At 48.2% G+C, this 21494-nt stretch overlaps 4 protein-coding genes across 4 annotated transcripts; 1 reads left to right on the top strand and 3 right to left on the bottom strand.

Annotated features, from left to right (window-relative positions):
* Nucleotides 1–381: 381 nt before the first annotated feature.
* Nucleotides 382–878, bottom strand: PENARI_c008G01591 (uncharacterized protein; the record flags this gene model as incomplete). Its single annotated transcript, XM_022631315.1, has 2 exons — nucleotides 382–670; nucleotides 742–878. The coding sequence occupies 2 exons, from the start codon at nucleotides 876–878 to the stop codon at nucleotides 382–384; spliced, it is 426 nt and encodes a 141-aa protein (XP_022488876.1).
* Nucleotides 879–1095: 217 nt separating this feature from the next.
* PENARI_c008G00009 (uncharacterized protein) lies at nucleotides 1096–4474 on the bottom strand (the record flags this gene model as incomplete). The annotated part of the gene is made up of 4 exons (XM_022631262.1): nucleotides 1096–1371; nucleotides 2960–3101; nucleotides 3162–3569; nucleotides 3624–4474. 4 exons carry the CDS (start codon nucleotides 4472–4474, stop codon nucleotides 1096–1098), a joined length of 1677 nt encoding a protein of 558 aa, XP_022488595.1.
* Nucleotides 4475–5516: 1042 nt separating this feature from the next.
* Nucleotides 5517–14238, bottom strand: atmA (DNA-binding protein kinase TEL1; the record flags this gene model as incomplete). Its single annotated transcript, XM_022631684.1, has 5 exons — nucleotides 5517–6500; nucleotides 6592–7653; nucleotides 7712–8102; nucleotides 8149–12984; nucleotides 13040–14238. The coding sequence occupies 5 exons, from the start codon at nucleotides 14236–14238 to the stop codon at nucleotides 5517–5519; spliced, it is 8472 nt and encodes a 2823-aa protein (XP_022488671.1).
* Nucleotides 14239–15233: 995 nt separating this feature from the next.
* Nucleotides 15234–20448, top strand: PENARI_c008G04073 (nuclear pore complex Nup192/Nup205 family protein; the record flags this gene model as incomplete). Its single annotated transcript, XM_022631410.1, has 5 exons — nucleotides 15234–15423; nucleotides 15511–19815; nucleotides 19875–20030; nucleotides 20078–20346; nucleotides 20395–20448. 5 exons carry the CDS (start codon nucleotides 15234–15236, stop codon nucleotides 20446–20448), a joined length of 4974 nt encoding a protein of 1657 aa, XP_022488711.1.
* Nucleotides 20449–21494: the final 1046 nt, after the last annotated feature.

The raw sequence follows: 21494 nt of genomic DNA, 5'->3' as shown, positions 1-21494 counted from the left end.
CATTCTTGTACTATCCGTGGATACAATAAACCGGGCAAACTTCCCCAGATATCCACCATACCCTCTACATTGAACAGTCTCTACAAGTGCATGTCAGATTTTACGGATGTTTCAGCAAAGAATAATCTGTCACTGGTCAAAGCCAAGATTCATTTTGAAACCAATTGGTGGAGAACATAGGGCCTTCCCAATTACCCAAATTGCCTAATGTCTCCCGTTTCTTGGACCTGTCCAGAGCTGGATCATGATCTTTCCAAATTGTATCCTGACTGGGAGGCTTCCAGCCACTCACACCAAATGTTTTGGGGGTCTTTCTTTGGGTTTGTCATTGCTTTCTAAATGGATCTCCGCATTTTTTCAACTCTGGTCAGAAAAGGTTCTTCATTGGAACTCGTCTTTTTTGACCAGCATTGAGGAAACACCGGGAATATCCTGCCAATCCGTTTGGTCGGGCTTCTGACGAGCGATGGTTGCCCAAATAAGTGTCCAATCTTGGTCAGAAACGACGTAGGCGTGCGTCGTAAAGGAATATTTCCCGTGCCATGCGTGGCGCGATTTGATATTAAGCGTTATGTGCGATCCTGCGGGGTCCTTAACGAAGAATCCTGTCTCGTTTTCTTGTGGTGCAATGCACACCAGATCTAGAAAGTCGAAGCTTGTCAGGACGATACTAATACCATCTGGAGTCTGAGGCCCATAAAATCCTCCAAGGATGAAGTATATGATAAGGGACAGACTGACCTGACGAAGATTGCCCGGGGGCAGATCTTGAGCGAGGACGCAGCGTGATAGGCTAGATGGGTGATTGCACGCAACGTTTCTTCGTCTCGAGGCTTCTGTTCATCGTAGAAGAAGAACTCGACCTTTTTCTTGGCCATGATTGTGGATTTCGATGAAAGGAGTTAGGAATAATGGGAACGTGACCGAAAGATAGGGATACGATAAAACTGAAGCCGTAGAAGGGTCGGGGAGGATAAAGCGTTTGAGTACGAAGCTTGGCTATGATTCTATGCCACATACAAAACCACCCGCTCGGAATGTTAGCAAAGGAACAAGCACAGGAGAAAATTCTGAATAGAACTAGCACGATTAGGCTTACCAGGATGTGGATCTCAAAATGCAAGTCTGCATGGGCGTGCCTGGTTTGTGGTTGTGGTTGTGGTTGTGGCTGGAGCAGAGAGACACGGTTTTAACCGGAGCAGAAGAGACTGCATAGACAACAGGACATACGTGTAGTACGCTGATAGTGAGTGTCCTTGACGTGGTCAATGTGTCTAGTGGTGTTGAGTTATTTACTCCAAAGTGTGTCTTGCGAATGATCTTGTAGGACAGGGAGTGCAGAGCCACCATGCGGACAAGTGAGGACATGTTCTAGTGAGACGTGTAGCGAAAAAGAGACATCTTTCTTCTCGCATAGCAATCAATCGATTTTCACCATTCTTCTGCAACATGCTACCATCAGTACCCATCTCCCTTCGAAGGATAAGCACCATCTGCATTGAACCCGCCTAGCGTTCTCTTGGTCTGCGTCTCTTTTAATGATCCTCCGGCCTCGAGATGCCCCTGCTAACAAGGTTGACATGTCCCTTACGAGCGTCTCGCACATCCCTCGGCGCCATTCTTTTCGTTTACCTCCTAAAGACGTGACATGTCAAGGCTTCCGTCCCGATACTAATCAAGTATCGATGGAAATGGCAACAGGAGGGATAAATCTTGATTGCAGACATCATCTGTTTCCGACGATTGGGTTCCAACCGGAGACGCTACAGAATAGTCCGGTTTGCTTTCAAAAGTGTTACGAGAGCCAGGCTACTGATAGAGACAGGTGCTTGGAGAACTAGCGACGACGAAACGTGAGCGATCGATAGCCTAACTCCCTGCCCAAAGTGATATAAAACAGCCCATGCTTCTATTAACTGCGTATTTGTAGTCAAGGATGGAGCTACAGGAACGTGAGAGGCCGTGAGCCCGAGTGTCTTTTGCAGCATTGCAACCAGGAGAGCGGCGACTGGATGGGAACTTCTTGCGGGCAAGCGACAAGTAGCCTTCTTTTCTTGTTGATTAGCGGTCTGCCCGCTTTTGATCTTCAAAGCCAGTGGTGGTAGGCGTGTGGCCGCCTGTAGTTTACAATTTGCCACATGAGCTCAATCGAAAGAGCTTAAGACGACAAATTTCCTTATATCCATGTCCCTAGATCTGTACGGTCTGTTAGGACTAATGGAACTGGACCTACAAATGACAGATAATCTACGTGCAGTCACTTCCGGTCCTCGATACTCGCGATGAAATCGAAAACAAAACGTCGTTCGATGGAGAAAGCAAGAAGCAGATTCGGCTTTGGAAGTCATGGAAAAACGGAGGAGACTACGCTAATTGTGAGAAACTGGAGGAAGTTTTGGCTACATTTTGTGCTTGCAAGATCGGACGTCTATACTCAATCTGATGCCTAAAAGCTGACCGAAGTTGGAGGCGATGTCTTTTGTGAGGGCTGTGACGGTTTCATCGATTGTGAGACTTAAGAAACGGGGGAAAAATTGATCTAATCATTGACAGGCAGATAGAATTCTATCGAGACATCAACGTGCGGAGGGCGGATGAAGAGAGACGGAGCGCTGATCTAAAACCATAACCTATTCGTCTCGAATCCTTCTATCCGTCTATGAGATATGCTATTACAAAAGACCGCACAGGCTGATACATGCATAGATAACGGAGAACCCAAATGAGAAGAAGGTAGCATGAAAATCCTTGGTCAAACATCCAGAAATTTCCTATCGAACCCAGCTTGCATGCGTACCAGGACAGCCGCATGACAATGGGAATTTTGAGACCCAGGACCTGTTCAAGAAAAGAAAAGGAGAGCCGTGAATGCCGAGTCGGCGCTCCAATTAAATTACATACTTGAAAATGTCAGCGAAAAAAGAACTTTCACTATCCCGGATTGCCATTATGAACTTACTGGAATGAACAAGTACGGAACTTCTCGCTCATAACGCTTCCAAGCCTCGCCGTACTTTCTCCGACATCTGCTGATATCCCTGTTGGTGCGGTGGATGATCATAACCATGAAAAAGATGAAGTAGAACCAAGGGAATGGGCTCCTATCAATAGAAAATTAGTGCAAGTTCTTTGACATAGTTTAGCACCTAAAAATTTCTTACTTGAAACCGGTGATCAGACCCCAAGACATAGAAAAGAACATGTCAGGGACATAGTTCGGCTTTCGGATAATTGCGAACCAGCCATCAACCATGATGTGATCGCCGGTATCTGTCTCGATTGTCTTGGGGTTCTCAACAGCCTGCCATGGCACTTGAGGGAAAGTGTTCCGCTTAACGAGCTGGCCCTTTGCCTTGTGACGGAATGCGTTCTTCTGGCCATTTGCGCTATCCCACATCCAATAGAAGAAGATGTACAGAGCGGAGAATGCTGCCAGGGCATAACGGTTCCAGTGATACTCGGACGGGTGGTGGTTGGCCAAGTAAAGTGCACAATGGCAATAGCTGAAGGGCACACCGGCCAAATTCCAGAATGTTAGCAAAAAGCCCAGCTTTTCAAAGTACATGTCCCTGTTTAGTGTGAGCTTTGCTGAGAGCATTGTTCTATAGTTATGATTGGCTCACCAGCTGGTAATAATCATCTGCTCAGCCTTAGCACAAGCGTTGGCGTACAAGTAATGAGCTCCAGCCAAGAAAACCACTTCCGCAGAGACATAGCCATAACTTTCGTATTGGCGAGCAGCCACAGAGCAGGTGATAAGGAACAGAATGAACCACGGAATCCGGACCTCGTAGAACATTTTGAAGTCCAAAATACCAATACGAGGGTTCAGCTCAACGCCTATAAAGAAGTCATAAATGGGAGAGCCGGACAGCCTGTGGGTTCGTCCGCGGACGATAGCTTGGATGTAGACGATGAAGCTATTTAGGAAACCAGACAGAATAGCAACACTCATGATAGGCCCAAACTCATCAATCAACGTATACAATGGGAAGACGCCAGTAACATGCAGGACAGCAGCGATGGCGAGTGTAGCATAGAAGCTACAATATGCAGAGCAGTAGTAGGGAAGCCTCTTGCCGCCTTCGTGACTTAACGGGCGTCCAAAGTTCGAAACTCCGGGCATGTAGCAGTACATGACTGCCTCTAGGATAAAGAATGTCCAGAAGATTGCCCATGCTTTTGCGGTAGGATAGGCTCCCTCGTAGACCAACTGACACAGGTGACGGCCAAAGTCTGCCCATGTCTGGTTGGACTCGGGCAGAGGGAGCATGCCATCGTAGTATGTCGCTCCAATCCACATGTACCACATCAACAGAGGGAAGCCAGTAATCAATAGCATTGCACCAAGCGAGCCGCCAAACTCGAACTCGTCTGACGCGCCATCAGTGAACTTCGTTGCTGTAGTTGATCCATTCTCTTTGCCGCCCTTAGCTGGTACAGCCACAGCAGGGTCTCTCTGTTTGACAGCCATGGCGAACGAGGTGAGTGAAGAATGCACAAAGATGTCTCAGTGGAAAGATATTTATCCCCTGGTATTTATTGCAATGGAATAAGGTGACTATTTGTAAATCTAGCTTCTATAGTAGGTAATCGCCGCTGCTAACTTAATGCAATTTAGCTGTCTTCTTGAAGTAATCTATCTTGGCACTTACAGGCAATACTGATATACCCACCTGATAGAAGCTCCTGTCACATTTTGCGACAAGTTAGGCGAGGTTTGGTGCTAAGAATTTGGGGAGCCAAGGTAATTTTGGATTCTGACTGCGTTTCGGCGAAGCCTAGCCTAGTTATGCATTATTCAGGGGTAATACCGGCTCCCGGGGCTGTTTCAATTTTGAATCTAGATAGATTGTCTTAGAAATGAGTAGCAGATGCCAAGACGCTGGGCATCTCATCAGAAGGAAGTCTACCAATAAAAATTATCACATTATGCGAGGCCGGCGTATACCTACAGGACGTATACCTACATGGAATATACCTACGGAACGTATACCTACTTGGCGTATACCTACAGGGCGTATACCTACATGGTGTATACCTACTTGGCGTATACCTACAGGACGTTTACCTACATGGAGTATACCTACATGTAGGTATTCATCTAGGCAGTAGTAGCAAAGTTCTAAGTAATTGGTCTCCAACCCGGATGTAATTTACATCAAGAACCGAGGCATATACTTTAGGCTCTCGGACCCACCGAGCAGAGGGAGATCACACACTTATCAGGATGACTGAGTATCAACTTGACCATGTTTACTACCCACTCCTTAGCTTGCAGCATCTAACTTACATAAAGCTGCTACAATACCATTGCATACATCCTGGGTTCCCACTGGGAGGAGGATTATCGAGGATCGCCAGGGAACGAGGCTCACATTCCAGACCAGTGTAATTTCGGCCCTTCTTCTTCCTTGAATATAGTCAATGAATGCCAAAGATATTCGGGGTCATTAACTATGTATTTTATGCAAATGCTATATCCAATCGCATTAACAAACTCTATTTACATCAGTTCAAGCATAAGACGCCCAGCCACAGTATAGAACAGCAAGATTCCTCTCATCAGTCGCTTGCTGAATCAGTTCATTGACAGTAGCGGTGACACTCAGAGTCTTACTCAACTTCTTGGCTACTACAGTCAAGGCTCGATCAGCCTCACTGGGCTCGTTCCTCGAAGAGGTATCAGCCACACCAGCACCAGGCAGTAGAGGAGGCCCATCGCCAGCTTCTTGATTATCCTGCATCTTTTTCATACGCAGAGGCGAGACAGTCCAGCTGTACAAGGGATCATAGCGCAGAACATCGAGGATGGTCATGATGCTATACGACTCTTGGCGGAGTGCCTCAAGGGTAAACTCACAGCAGCGCCGGAAGACACCTTCGGTCTCGGTGATGCCAAATCCATCAACTAGGTCGCGTGTCAGACGGAAGGGGACTACTTCAGGAACGGGCAGGATGCGGCCTTGTTCAAATGCAACACCAAGATCGATGTGCACGACTTCTCCGGTCTTTTCGTCCAGTAGAATGTTGTGTCCGTGCCTATCACCGAGACCCAGAACGTGGCCGAGGATTGAGATTGCGGCTGTACTCCTAGTGTAGGAAAGCCGCTTGCTGAACCAGTCATCTGGGTTGTTAAATTTCTCCATGAAAAAATATTTCATCACCGGATGGAAATGTTCGGTCACTTGCCGATAGGTCCTGACGCGTTGCTCAAAGGATCTGGTCTGGACATCGGCAATGTGTTTGCGACAGGAATTGGGCTTCATGTCCTTGGGGAAGTACTTTTGATGGGCTGGCATCAGGTAGTCGTGTAGGGGGATGGTGTTGGGGACGAATTCAATGATTCCGGCATTGGAGGTCAACGGAAGAACCTTGTAGGTCCGAATACCTAGCTTCCGTTGGCGCGTAGGCTGATGGTCTTTCAAGAGACTGCTAACTTGTTCGAAAACTTGTTCCATGATGGCGTCTTGACGCAGGTCATCATTTCCTCCCTTGTACTGTTGATTTGGTCAGTTTAATTCTAATCAGCGGTGCAGAAAAAAGGCATCTGAATATAGAGGAAAAGACTGAGGGAGGGAGAATACATACCAGCTGTTTGTAGCGCTCGCCATTAGAGGCAACGGCAGTGACAATCTTCGGCGCACTGACGCCAGAGGCAATGGTAAATTCGGGAGAGAACTTGGCAACCGTCGGAACATGACTATAGTCACAATCCACGCGGAGTTCAATCTTCATAGTAGGTGGTGGCAGTTTATAAGTGATGACATCTTGTCCGAGGCGCTGTCCAGTCGCGAGGGTTTTCAATGGAACTTTGGCGCCGCTCTTGAACTTGCTGTCTGGTCTGTCGACTGCGAATCGCACGTAGCTAATGTTCACATTGTGCACAGCGACCCAAGTGGGACCAATCTGGCCGTCGCTTTTAAGACGATCCACAAGCTGGTTTGCAGCACGGAAGCGCGAGACAGACGACTGATCTTTACCGCCCTTCGACTTGCTGCTGGCGAAGATTTGGTACATTCCGTGGAAGGGGTGCTCAATGCATATCCTGAAGACCAATTGCGTGAGCAGTCTTTGGAAGTCATCAGAGACATCAAGCAAACGAGAGGATAACTGGTTCATCAAAGGTGCAAATTTGCGACTTGGTACCTCATCGAGGTATCGGGAGACAGCCACATTCGCTGTTTTGATGTCTGACTTGTCGAGCCAGAGTGCGCAGAAACGTAGAGCATCATTGTTGTAGGTATCGCTTTCTCTCAAACAAAGAAGGTAATTTTCGAGACATTGTTGGAGGAACGCTTCTCGGCTTCGCAGCAAACGTTGATACTCACGGTCGTCAAGATCAAACCATTGTTTCGCTTTAGCACGGTAGTTCTTCAAGTACTCTCTCTCCTTGCCCGTGGCGTTCTTCATCATCTCCTCGAGGCCATGGACTTCTTTCTCCTTGCGGTCACGAAGTTGCTCCACTCGCTTAAAATCTTCCAGCCCATCGGGATTCAAGAGCTGCTGATCACAGAAGGTTGCAAATCCATGATAGACTCGCCCAGCCTCTTCTCCGTCGGAGATTCCTTTGAGTTCTTTGACTGCAGGGTATAAGTAGTCTTGGAGAATAGAGTCGGGCTTTTCCAAGCGTGCCTCAGCGACATGATGACCCTAACGCAAAACGAATTAGTCATATGCTGGGTATTATCTAAATGAGGATGAATTTTACCAAAGTTACAAGCAGTTCAGGCCGACTGAGTGGAATTGCTTGGTTGTGGAGATCATTTTGGCCCTTCAAATGCTGAAGCATGCGGATTGACGCTGTCATTTCGCCTTGGTCCCAAAGAACATTGGCGAGGTCGAATTTTGCGGCTCCTTCAATATTCATCCCCAAAGCTGCACAAGGCTCGGCAAGCTTCGAAAGGTTCATTGCAGATTTTAGTGATGCCTGAGAGATGCCGTGACTTCTAGTCACTTCCAGCGATTGGCGGATGACTTTCGCCTCTAATAACCGGGAATCATCGAGACTCAGCCGTGATGATGATTTGAGAACATCATTTTTCCTGACCGACGAGAACAATGCCTCATGCCATGACAAGATTTCGCCAACCTCATGATAGCTACTCAGGTTAGCATGCGTCCAATAGCCGCTAGTCGAATACTCACCTTTCGGTTTTCAGCCAGCTGCTTCTCGCCATTATCTTTTTCCATTCGGCCTCCATCTCTTCAGGACTCGCAGAGTGTAGAGTATCACTGATCTCGGTCATGATACCAAGTGCGCGCATCGAAGTGCGCAACTGGATGGCGGAACGATTGTTTTCTATGAGAGAATCAAGGGTAGTCAACAGCCCATTTTCGACTGAGCTGGTGACCTCGAGCAGAGAACCAGACGAGTTGAGACTCTGGAAAGCTCGGAAGACAGTTGCTGATGGCGATGTATCTAAGGGCGAGACTGGAATATCCCAGTTTTGAAGACTGGTGGCTGCTTGCAACATGCTATCAACTGCCACAGGGGAATCCTTTGTACCACTGGAAGCGGAAAGCATTGTGTTGGCGATTCCCTGGAGATTTGTTGCATTCAATGCCTTCAAAACCCCATAGGAGTCTGCACTGTCTGACATCTGTATCCCACTGTCATATTGGGCGCTCTGGAACAGAAGATTTTTGAATCCAGAGCCTTCGTACTCCAACCGTTCCATCACGCTGGTCAGCGATGAACTTTGCTGAATACCATAGAACAAGTCCGGATCATCTATGTTCTTGAAAACATCATGAAGTAGAGCAGATGGTGGCTCATATTTGACAACAGATGACCGACGGGACCCTGAAACCACCTTGGAGGCCTGAATTTCTAGGAAAAGTAGAGAAGTTTTCTGCAGCCCGCAACGATGTGCCGCAGAAGACGCCTCTCTAAAGTCGATATCAAGCCATTTATCGCGTTGGACAATGGTTGATTCATCAGGAACAGGTTGGTTGTGAAGGTAGAGAATGCAACTTATCACAAGCTGTGCGTGAGGCAATGTATCCTCGCACACCTCGCACAAGACCTCTTTGAACACGGCAGAAACAGCCTCTCGAGTTTCTCCCTTGTCTCCCTTTGCTTGTCTCTCTGACAGCAAGACATCGTGAATCACATAGGGCAACAGCTGTACCGCCAGGCCAGGGGCGGCGTTGAGGATCTTGCGAAGAGACCCGATAACAGGATCATCCAAGGCAGCAGTCGACAAAAGCAGCGAAACGTCACGAGCCCATTCCGCAACTGGGATCGCAGATGGGCTGATTAGTGCCTTTTGGCATCTTTTCTCCTCCAGGGTTGAGAGCTCTATGGCAGGGCAATTGTACGGGTTCCAGATGAGTGCTTTCATCAAAGATTCAGGTATCACATCGCCACAGCCTTGGAAATCTGGAAAGTTTGCGATGTTGCTGACAATGAGCTGCAAGGTTCGCTCAACCAAGCCAGCTTCGAGGTGATTTTGATTGTGCAGCATGTCACAAAGGACCCGAAGAATCCTGGCTTTGGAGTGGCAGAAAATATCGGATGACAAGCAAGACTCAGAATCCTCAAACAAGGAGAGGTCTTGTTCCCGCAGGAGAAGTTGATTGATCTTGCCAGTGGCAGCAAAGGATCGGCCGATGACCCGGGCAGCCCATAGTCGATATTGAGGCCCGCCATTGAAATTGTGCAGCGTATGCCACAGAGAAACAACATGTGAAGCAGGGTCCACATCTTCATTCAGGGACCGATCATCAGCATCAGAAGTCCCAAATTCAGGACATAAGAGCGAAAGAACAAGGTCAGCTACAGGCCTGCTGAGCAGTGATGTCGCAGAATCGCGGTCTTTGAGTACTTCGAAGACCAACTCTTTCCCGATGTGTCCATCTGCGGAACTCTTAGATGTCGAAAATTGCTCAGCTAGGCTCACTAGCTTATCAAACGACTGTTTCGTCTTTGTGTCCCAATCCGAGGAAAGCAGGTCTCCGAAGAGTCCTACCAGCCACTGATAGAATTTTTGGGTATTTGACTGCACCGTTCTAAACTGGCTTTCCTGGGTCGTATTTTCCGGAGACGATAGGAAGAGTCTGCGGAGAGTAACCAGCGTTGAGACAGCAGTTCCAGCAGTGAACCCTGGATTTTCTTGGAGGTATGGTTTCCCTTTTTCAAGCAAATACCAGAATATTCCAAGGGCATCTTCAGAACAGTGAACGTCATTTAGGAAGGGCCGTAGGGAGTTGAGCGCCATTTCTAGTGGATAGTCTTGAAGGATCATGGGACCAGACACACACACAAGAATCCGTATTTTGCGGATGACAGAGCAAGCATGAAGTGAGCCAAGGGCAGGATGTATCGATTCAAGAAGCGAGCGACAGACAAAAGAAACCAGCGATGGAGTCCATATTGATTCAAGTTCGAATCCAGTGCGTTTGCAAAGGAACTCGAGCTCATCCAGCAGATATCGTGCTCGGAACGAGGGCTGCTGATTTGCGGGCAGCACATTTTGAGACGCGCTCTTGCTGACAATCTGCACCTGGATATCATGTGCGTAGCCAAAGCTTGCACGCTTGGAAAATGCTCTTTCAATTTGGTCATAGTAGTCGAGGGACTTGAAAAAGGCTGCAACGATTGACGGAAACTGGCTTTCAACCTGCATCATGAACTGGTCTGCACCTAGCAGCTTTCTAAGCCGAATCTCGACTCCTTTGGGTTGGCTGCCTTGCCCTGGAGGGGTGCTGATATCCCGCGCAATGCTGTATGCCTCTGCCTTGTGGAAAGAGCCCACTAAGAGTTCAAGATGCGGCACATCAAGATGTTTCGCCAATTCAATTGTCTCCTGTTCCCTGGCGCGCATCATCATTTGGCCAACGATTTCGTCTTTGACGTCAATCAACATCTCCCGAAGGTTGTCGTATCCAAATATACTGAAGGGCATCGCCATTATGCTTTGAGTCTCGGTCCAAGTGTACAGTATTTGAGACGAGAAAAGACGGAATAGTTCCTTGGCATCCCGCAGGCCAAGGCTCTGGGAGACAGAGACAATGCATCTTTCAGCGTACCACAGAGACGAAGAAACTTGAGCTGGGGTCTCAAACAGATGATAAATACTTCTGCGCAGCAACGTATGCCACCGAGAAGCCAGTTGGGAAAGCACAAAAAGGCGGACTGCGATACCTTCGATCCATTCTGGATCACGAGGCAAGCTTTCTAGAACGTCATCAAAGATAGCGTCATGGTCTTTCAGGAGGAAGCGCTCAAACAGCGTTGGGATGAATTTGGCAACGGTGAACTTGACCTGAACGTCTCCCTCCCGGAGGATGGTGAACAGACTTGTTCGGGGGGAGGGAAGAGACTGCTCATTGCCGTATGAAGGGGAAGTGCTCATGACACCCCGGATGAGTTCAGCCAATGCAATGTAGGCTTTTGGAGCAGCTCGTTTGCGGACCAAGAGCACTTCAATGAACCAACTATACAAGTCCATGGCCGAATCCTTCAAGTTCTCATCGGGCCCATTTGTCCAGGAATTGACAAAGCTGGTCATCATGCGAATGCAAAGGCAATGCGAAGCTTCACATCGCTCCATTTCATATGACTGTAAGCATTTTTCACCCAAGTCTTCCAAGATGGACAATAATTCGGAAGGCGCCAAGTTTGAGCAATGGCGATAAATCTCGGGTAGCAAGTTCTGGGCCGACAGGAGATCAGCTTCATCGAGGCTTGTCAGGTAATCAACAAGACCTGTTCCCCATAGATGACCAGAATTTGGGTCTGCCTCAGCCTTTAGAAATATCGATAGTTGGATGGTCACACATAGTTGGAATGTGATGGGATCTAGGAACAACGACGAAGCGTTCCGATTCGTGGAAATGATTGTTTCATGGATTGCCAACTGAGCTTGATCATTCACCAACCGGTCATCCAAATCCATAGGATCATGACCTCCGGAAGACTGAGCTCTTGAGTCTTGACGAAGCTGTTCAAGGACTTTGGAAAGTGGAGTAAAAAGCTCCTTGAGACTACCCCGAATAGTGGAAGGAGTACCAGAGCTCAACAAAGTGCCAAGAAGAGGTGACAGCAATTCTAAACATGAATGAATGTACCTTGATTCATGCGTTTCCAGGAAATTGCATATGGCGTCCCATAGGGCCCGACAATTTTGCTGTAAATCTCGCGATCGAATCTGTACCGACTGGGGGAGGCATGCCATGAAAAGCGAAGTCACAATACAAAAAGAAGCCAGGATCTGCAAGTTCTCCGGGGATATAATTGATCTGTCCTCGTTCATGACGCGCCATGCCTGCGAGAATGTCTCACATCTCGCCCGAAGCAAATCCAATATCACTGTATCGTCAGGGTCTTGCCGGGAGGATTGTTCCAAACACCACGATTCATGCGGGACCCAGGGGTTGGCATGATGAGTGACAGTGGCAGAATCTATATGGAAGGCATATTCCAACAACTCGGAGTTCTCATGGAAAAAGAACCACTTCCGAGTTATCAGGCCAGTTGGACCTCCCGAAAAGCTTCCCGAAGGACCCGTCAATTTGGTTGATTGATGTGGAGAGATAGAGAAAGGTCGGTTAGTGCATGATGAGAAGAGACCCAATAGGTCCAAAGGGCGAGCGTACACAGCAACTCGAGCCGTTTGAATGCGATCAGTCACAGAGCCAACAGTCCAAACGTCTCTTAACCAGCCACAGATCTGCATCGACGCCTTCTGGGCTGATCCAGGATCTAGTTGTGTCCTCGACTGTGCAATGAACGCCCATAGTCTCAGTGATGAGTCTGATATGGCAGCTGGTCCATTCAAGTTGGCAGAAGACAAGATTGAACGTGTCGTTTCCATTGCATCAGAATACTCCAATAAGCCGGACTGGAGCACCACATCCATCAGATTACATGCAGCTCTTGATGTGACTGGGGAGGAGAATGCGCGCACAGTCAAGTCGACCACTCGTGGCCAATGATTTTGAAGCTCCGGCGACTTTGCAGTCGTCCCGCTTGCAATACTGTTTGTCTCATAATTAGCCTGAAGCGGTGGATCCAGATATGAGAGGAACATACCTTGCCAGAGCAACCATTGTCCAAGACGATACAGAAGCATGGTCGTCGGTGATGCTTGGAACTAGCCGCTTAAAGAAGGAGATTTTGGTTTCTGGGTCGAGCTTGGGTTCAACGAAAGGCACAAGCTGTAATGCACAAATTCTTCGGGTGCTAGTTGCAGATGTGGAGTCACGAAGAACATCCTGAAGCTCAGAGCTGAAGCGCTGCCTTTTGTTCGAATCTCCGCGTGGTGACCCAAGGTTCTTGACACGAGTATTGATATCATCCGAGAGCTTCAATAACTCTGCAATGATCCAGATGAGGGTCCAGTTGAACTCCGATTTAGCATTTCCGAGACGAGGTCCATATATTGGCCGGCTCTGCTCTGCAATCGCATTCTGGTAGAAAATTATGTCGTCGATCTGTAGGGCCTCTTTTTCGGAACGCCTCACATACTCAGAGTGGAGTGAATTCGCTAACACTTCCACATCATGCGCCAAAGATTCGGACGGATCTCTTCCAGCTGTATCCACTAGTATGATAATGGACAGCATTAACGTGACAAGCAACTCATCCTTGAGGCCCTGTAGCTTGGTGGACGACCATAGACGTCGGATTACTGGAACCAGGCTCAACAAAGATGAGCGGACAAGCTCGGTCTGATCAAACATGACTTTAGTAATGACTGCATTAATGCTACTGAAGGCGAGCTGGTGCGTATTCCCAGCTACGATTGAGGGCGACGTAACAAAATCAACCAGTCCATGAAGGATGCTATTCGCTGTGTTTTGAATAGGAGGGTGGAGGACGGCTGTCAGAAGTTGGATACAAAGCACGAGCGACTCTTGGACATTTCTGTTGCCGCTGTGACCTTCTCTGCTAGTTGGGGCAGGGGTCATTCGCGAGGGAGTCGAACGGCTGTCGCTAGCATCCGGGTCTTCGTGGGCAGACCGATAACAGCTTCGAATGCTTAGCTGACTTTCGTTTTCCCGAAGACCAATACCAGCAAGGCAAAAACTTATAAGGTTTTCCCAGTCCTCCTCATCAAGATGCTCTGCATGTGGACGGTAGCGTAGAAGCGACGCCAAACACTTGGTGTAGTCCGCACTCAGATGGTCCCATAGGCCTTCCCCAGGGATTGGAATGGTTTCAGTGATGTGGTCAACGATCGCTCGGACCGTTTTGATCCTCACGTTCCTCAGAAAGAGGTCGACCGCCATTCGGAGTACAGAAGCACATGTTGAGAGCCGTGATGCGGACGCGCTTTTGGAATTCGACGCGCTTTTGGAATTCGACGCGCGATTGAATGCCGACCTTTCTGTTGCGACGAACCGGAATAGTGACTCGAAAATCTTATGGCAGGCTTTATCGTTGAGGGTCTGACTAACCAAAGGGATTGTTCGCGTTAGTTATCTCGTCATTTGGGGGATTTTCGGGGCGGGATACAGCTTGGAGCTCTTTTTGTTCTGCTGAAGAATGTGTTTCAAATCTATGCGTGGCAATGTATCAGTAGTCGCCCTTCTTTGCATGTGGCTTGCAGAGGGGAGACAAACCTGCTAGGCCATCTGAGCGCGCCTTTTGCTTGTCCGATGACAGCAAGCTGATTGTTTTGTCAAGAAAAATCTCCGCCATCGCGTCACAGCAGCAGCAGACAGCTAGTGAATCCGGAGACTTCTGTGCTTCATTCACCAGATCTAAGAGACATCTCGGATCAATATGTCATTCTGCGAAATTGAGGTTGATAAGCGCGACTTGTGGAGTACCAGCCAGTGCGCGATGACCGCCCACGGAAGCCTTCGAGCTTGTTTGTCCGGCAAAATGTCAACAATCAACGTTTTAATGTTAACGTCAAACCACGGATGTTTATCAATCGTCTTAAGTTATAGTCTCGCTCTATTAAGGCTGATGTCAGTTTTATTCGTCCACATACAATCACAATAATGTCAGCCGTCCTCTTCACAATTGAAAACAATACACATTTAGCCATCAATCAAATTATTCTTGAGGGCAAGATATCTATCTATCAATTACTCGTGTAAAAAGCGGTGAGGCAGACGGTGGATAGGCGGTAAGCAAGGCGGTAACTGAATGCCGGTGTTGTCCCTCTGAAAAAGTGGCAGTACTTGCTCGCGTTACCGCCCGAGATTTTGATCGCGCTCCACCTTTCTGCCAGCTTGAGCTACTCTTTCCACAGCTTCTATTACCACCAACCGTCATGGAGCCCAAAGACACTGAGGGCATTGGTGGCCTTGGTGGCCTGTACTCGGACCTTTGTGCCATCGAGCATCATCCAAATGTCAATCTCGAACGACTCTGTTTCGAATTAGAGGCGCATCTCCCAGACTTCCAAAAGCTCCTCGACAAAACACCAAAGAACAATGCCAGTCGTCAGACTGTCCTCACAGGTAATTGATCCTTCCATCCTCTTTGGTCGGGTCACCTCTGTTGGCCGCGGCCTTGACGAGACACTAATGTTGATTGCCATATTCTAGGGAAGATCAGCTCTGAAGGCGACGAATACGAAATCAACTCGGATTTCCAGCAAGGCGCACTCCAACTGGCCGACGCCCTGAACATCGACGAAATCCAAGCGGCATTTATGTTTTTAAAAGCCCAGCGTGATGGTCATCTAATAGGCAGGTCCCCTCTGATCGCCGCTCTAATGACGTTTCATGAACACCGCTCGTATGCCCTTAGCTGTCTACGTCTCGTCTTCAAACTATCGTTCGACTATGAACTTCCAAACCTCCAAGCCGTCATGCAAACAGCTCTGACACACGTCCTTGGGATCAAAAACAATCCCCTGCGGCATGCCTCAGAATTTGCCCGAAAGGCGTTGAAATCCATGAGTGACATTGAGGAATGGATATCACTTCTCGGGGAGCAGCTCCAAAAGGCCACCACGCTCGACCAGGAACTTGATTCAGATATCATGGAGGCCATTGAATTTCAACAATCCTGCTTGCAAGAACAGCATGAGTCACTTGGGGCGATCGTTTGCTACATGTTCAAGGGATCTTTCACAAGCAGCGAGGATGTTCGTTTCCTTGTTCAGCAATTAAAGAAAGAAGACCGCTTTGACGTGCTCCTAATACACTACGTTCCTGCCATAATTGCGTCCTTTTTTCAATATGGTTCTCCAGATGGCCCAGGAGCCGTTGAGAGGGAAGCACGGGATCTAAACCAATTCATCACCGCAACCACCGATCCCCAAGGTTGGAAATTGCCGAACTTCCACGCGGCTGTCACCGCTCTGTGGCTTTCAGTCTACAGTGGATGGTATTTTGACGGTGCCTTGCCCTCGAGTGTCGATCTCAATATCGATGTGGAGAAGGAATCGGAAGAGCGAACGAAGATGTTTAAGTCTTCCCTTGATGACGGAGCACTTGACTTCATGCTTTCCATCTGTGCCGCTGTCAACAATAAAGAGTGGGCTGATCCCGCTCGAAGCGAACTAGTGGCCTTGCTGCTGAAGGAGAGTGTCGTATCATTGCCACAATCTTGTGCTTGCTCTGATTTCATGAAGGAACTTCTGATGGAAAACTTTGAGGTTTTTATCGAATCGTGTGTTGCAAACATGCCTGACGCGGTCCGGCATTTGAAGTCGGAAGAGGACTCCCAAAGACTGGACCAAATCACTGCCCTCAGAGACGGTCTCAGCTCTAGCCTTCACCGTGGCTTAGTAGAAGTGCGGACTTATCTCGAATCTTTCCTCATGATCATTTCATTTGCCTTTGAACGCCGTGCTGAGGCAGCTCAAGAATTCTGGGCTGATCCTGAGAGCAATCTCTATGGCTTCCTTCAATGGGCTTCTAAACGACAGACTGTTCCCCGAGTCAGCGCTTTCTGTGAAATGCTTTGTTCAATCTCAGAAGGGCCGGAAAATGCAGCTGCAGCACACCAGTTCCTTGCAGAGGAAGACAAGTTCATGTCTTCCAAATTTAAGCGATCCACAACAATGAATTGGTCGCAAATGTTTGCTGAACTACAACTTTATGCGTCTCGTGTCACTGAAAAACCGAACTCAACACCTTCGCAAGGCTTCGTCGGGACGTTCTTTTCACGGAAACCGGAGCCGGTGGAAATGAACGAGCCAGAAAGCCCCGTGATGCTAACATGCTACCTTCGGCTCATGGGTCATCTATGCAGTCAGAGTGAGCTTGTCCGAGACTGGATGTTACAAAACCAATCATTCAATGTAGTCAATACATTGTTGACTCTGTGCAGCGGTCCCATTCCGTCGCATCTCCGAGCAACTGCCTTCACGACACTTTCAGCGCTGATGACTAACAAGACCTCCGCCGCTGGCCATCAAATGTGGGTGGCAATCGACGAGTGGTTGTCTGGCGGGTCTATGAGTGCATCAGGCAATGGTAAAGTGCCTTTGGTTTCCAACCTCCCTGTGTGGCATCAACAACAGGCCTTCAAAAAGATCGGAGAGAGCTTCGATCAGACGAATGCGTTTATCATTCTTGTCAATGCACTCTTTACTCCTCCCTCTGACCAGGTCAACGATGGCATGTCGCTCCCTTTTCCGTCGAACCTAGGTGGTTCTTATCGGATGCCTGGTGTCGGCCCCTACATTGATTTTATCTTAGGCCATGCCTTATCAAAAAAGGTTCAGGACCTCAACGACCACCAGTCCCGTCTTCTGACCTTCAACTGCCTAGATTTTGTGGTGTCAAGCTTGAAGTCATTCAATGAGAACTTAGTCTTGGCCTTGAGCGAGGCATCTGGGTCCGATCACACGGCGAATGCTTCGTTGGTGTCAACATACGTTGTTGCCCATCCCTTTGCCCGTGTGGTAGAGTGGCTTTTCAATGAAGATGTTCTCAAATCTTTGTTTGCAGCCTCTCACCAAGACACTGCAGAGCTTTGCATGGCGGCACCTGATTCTATCGTCGTCTTGACCTTGCTCCGCAGCCTGGAGGCAATGAATTTGCTTCTGGATCTTCAGTCGACATACTTAAATGTCGTCAAATCGATTGTCACCTCCCAGCTTGCACCACACAGAACAAACGTGGCCAATTCTTCGCTTGCCTCATTTGAAGACAGTGTGTTGAGCAATCTCACTCTCATTCCATTGCTGTGTCTTTATTGTAGTACAGGGCATTTGGACCTTGCGATTACATCTATGCAATTGCTGGAAAGGCTCACCAGCTCCCGCAAACTCAATAAAATGTCATCTCTGGAATCTGCCCAATGGCGATCCTCGAACAAGATTGTCGAGGTGCTTGCATCTGAGCTCGATGTGGACAGTGTATCGAAGCCTTTGGTACTCCAGATGACTCCTGACATCAGAGAATTCGATTATGGCCCCGAGGCAGCCAGCTACGTCCTTCGAGAAAACCTTCTTGCGCTTCTGAGGCGATGCCTGGGAACAATCACAGACCGTCCTACAGTAGCTCATCTTCTCCTTGGCTTCAAGTGTGTGGGATCTACTCTTGAAACGTCAAGTCAAGGACTATTTGCGGAACAGATGTCCCTTTTGCATGCCATCGTGGACTTTTTGAAGGCATATCCAGAGGATCTTGATGGTCTAATTGTGTCGTGGGTTGTGTACCTCAAACGCATGGCCTTTGAAGTGCTGAAGCATTTGTGGTCATCAAAGCTGGCAGGCTTCGAAACCCTTACTGAAATGCGATCTCTGAATTTGCTCCAGGTCATGTTCGCTAAACAACCTATCATTGATTCGAATACGGCCTGGGGTGGCTACAGCGCTGAGATGGATGAATTCTGGATCTCAGACTCGGCAACGGCCATGACAGAGTTCTTGCTCTACCGCAGCTACTTGTTCGAATATGCGGCCGCAGAAGTACGTTCGACGGCCAAAATGGGATCGCAAGCTCTGCATTCCCAAACAATGGCGATTTTGCTTGGGAACACTGTCATGGAAAACGGTCAACCAATACAAAGTCAATCCGTGTTTGACCTCTTCGATTTCGCGGATCTTGGCGTTTTGCGTGATTTCCAGAAGCCTACGGTGTCTTTGCTTGACGACATATCTGTTCAAGTGAAGTGCAATCCAAAGGATGGTAATTTGGACGAATACAACGTGGATGAGTTTCAGGCACTGGTCCAAATGCGGGATGCAGAATTGTCCGCCGGTGGAAACAAACAGCGATTCAGAGCGGAGGTATTTAATTTTGAGCAATTCATGACTGCGAAAAACCATCACCGTCGGATCCAAAACACACATTATGCAGCTCTCAAGTCTTGGACAGAGCTCATCTCCACTATGATTGCTTGCTCCGATGATGACGAAGGAGTCACCCCTGCTTTCATGCTGCACTGTCTCCAGTTGATACTTCCTCAGCTTGAGGCTGCCACCGATGATGATCTTCCTTGGGCTCTAGAACTGGCAAAATTGGCTGAAACATTGATTTCTCGCAGTGGAGATGCCATTAATGAAAAGCTCTACCACCTTTTCCAGATTTGTATTCAAGGCATCAATTTGGCAACGGGGAATGTCCTGTTGAGGGAGACATTTTACATGATCTGCTCTCACTACGTCACACGCATCACAACATCCGACACCAACAAGGGCCTACGACGTGATAGCCAACGCGCCATTACAACGTGCTGCCCCGCCCTCGTTGAGACCATCTGCGATGATGCCTTAAATGGCCAAGACTCGTGCCGTGCGTCCGCTCTCTTGCTCTTGAACGGCCTGGCCGTTCTAGATAGCCAGACTGATTGTGTTTTGGCAAAGCACATTTCAGAGGCGAACTGTCTGAGTCTCTTCCTAGATTCTTTGCGGGCTCTTCCCATTGAACTCCGCAGAGCCCAGGGAACCGGTAAGATCTTCTTTCCTTCGTTGAATCAGCCGTGACATACTACTAACTGAGATATTCAGATACTCCTGCGCTCATAACTTACTATGCGTCACTGCTTTCTCTACTGCAGCGGCTGTCTCAGACCAAGAAAGGAGCCACATATGTTCTCGATGCTGGCCTCTTCCAAGCTGTTCGTGATTCGCAACTTTTCGCTGCTGATCCAGACATTGGCATAGGTAAGTCTATCCCCCGCCGCTTCGTGATGCCTTACTGATCTTCTCAGATATCGACAATCCTGATGCTCTTCAGAAGTACTACGACCTACTTTTGTCAGTCATGCGCGTCATCGTGTCCGCTGTCTTTTCTCGTGGAATACAAAACCAGCAAATCATACAACAGACCCGCATCTTCCTGGCCGAAAACAGAGCTTGCATGGTGGGCATTTTCAAACGATCTGCGAGGATTGGAAATACATCCAAACAACATCAGGAGACTCTGCGCGACCTGGATAAGTCGTTCATGGCACTTGTTTCGGCCACTGGTTTCACCGAGGTAAGAAAGCATCCCAATATATGTATAATCGTAACTAACTTGCTGTAGGCTGAGGACCAAGAAATTCAGCAGACTGCCAAGCCTGCTATGATGTTTTCGTGATTTTTACGGTTACCTGGGGCGAATTGCATGTATCATTATGACAAGGCGCGGAGTGGAAGACGGTTTTTCAGGTTGAGCGATTATTACTATGAATTGAATTGCGTCTCACATTTAACCCTGCCCTGAGTAGAAAGACATAGAAAAAAGGAAGCAAAAGGAAATACGAAAGCTGAGGCAAACAAGAAGCAAAAGTGACATGTAGACACAGGCGGATGTGCACAGACCACCACCTTAATTTACCTTCTTCCAACTTCCTCTACGTCCTGTTTTCTTCTCCATGCCCCTCGACTTGCGAGAACACTTGATGATAAAAAGAGAAGAGAAAAAGAAGAAGCAGGAATACCATCGGGTGCAGGAAGAAACAAAAGAAAGTTAGCAAGTTCTTGGATTGGAAAGCATGAACTTACCCTCGCCAACGAGGCGAGCCAGCAACATGTCTTGCTGCCTTTCATGTGCTCACAGGCAAATATGTACCCAACATTGGGTTGTTGCCTTCGATGCATTTATAGCAGGAGGTCGGCCGGTTCGAGGTCACGATTTTCGCTAAACAATTGCATTGTGAGCTGATGAAACCAAAATATCATTGACAAACTTACCTCAACTGTCGTCCGTACAAGCCACATCCCACTGCCTTCCGCGCGCTCGCAGGGGGATGCCATCGATTCAAGAGACCGAGTCGAGGTTCCGATTGGAGAGACCGGGTCGAGATGTTGGTAGACCGAGTCGAGGGACAGATGCCCGCTAACCATTTGCGCTTGTTAGCTCATGACACAAAAGTATAGACTTACCTCAGTTGTTTGCCGCAAAAGCCACATCCCACTGCTTTCTGCGAGTTCACAGGAGGATGCCATCGATTCGAGAGACGGAGTGCCGAATGTCGAGTTGATGCCAAGGGGATATCGAAACCTCTGCGCGCCCACCCCAAAAAAAAGAAAGAAAAAAGAATGGAATGGCGTGGTGACTCGCCATCTCAAAAAGAGACAAAAGAAAAGACAGGATATAATATAAAGAAAAGCAGAGAAAAAAAGAACAAAAGAAAACGCAGG

This window comes from Penicillium arizonense (assembly GCF_001773325.1).
Source record: "Penicillium arizonense strain CBS 141311 chromosome Unknown PENARI_contig008, whole genome shotgun sequence".
NCBI classification, from domain to species: Eukaryota; Fungi; Ascomycota; class Eurotiomycetes; order Eurotiales; family Aspergillaceae; genus Penicillium; species Penicillium arizonense.
This window is presented reverse-complemented; position numbering and strand designations above follow the sequence as displayed.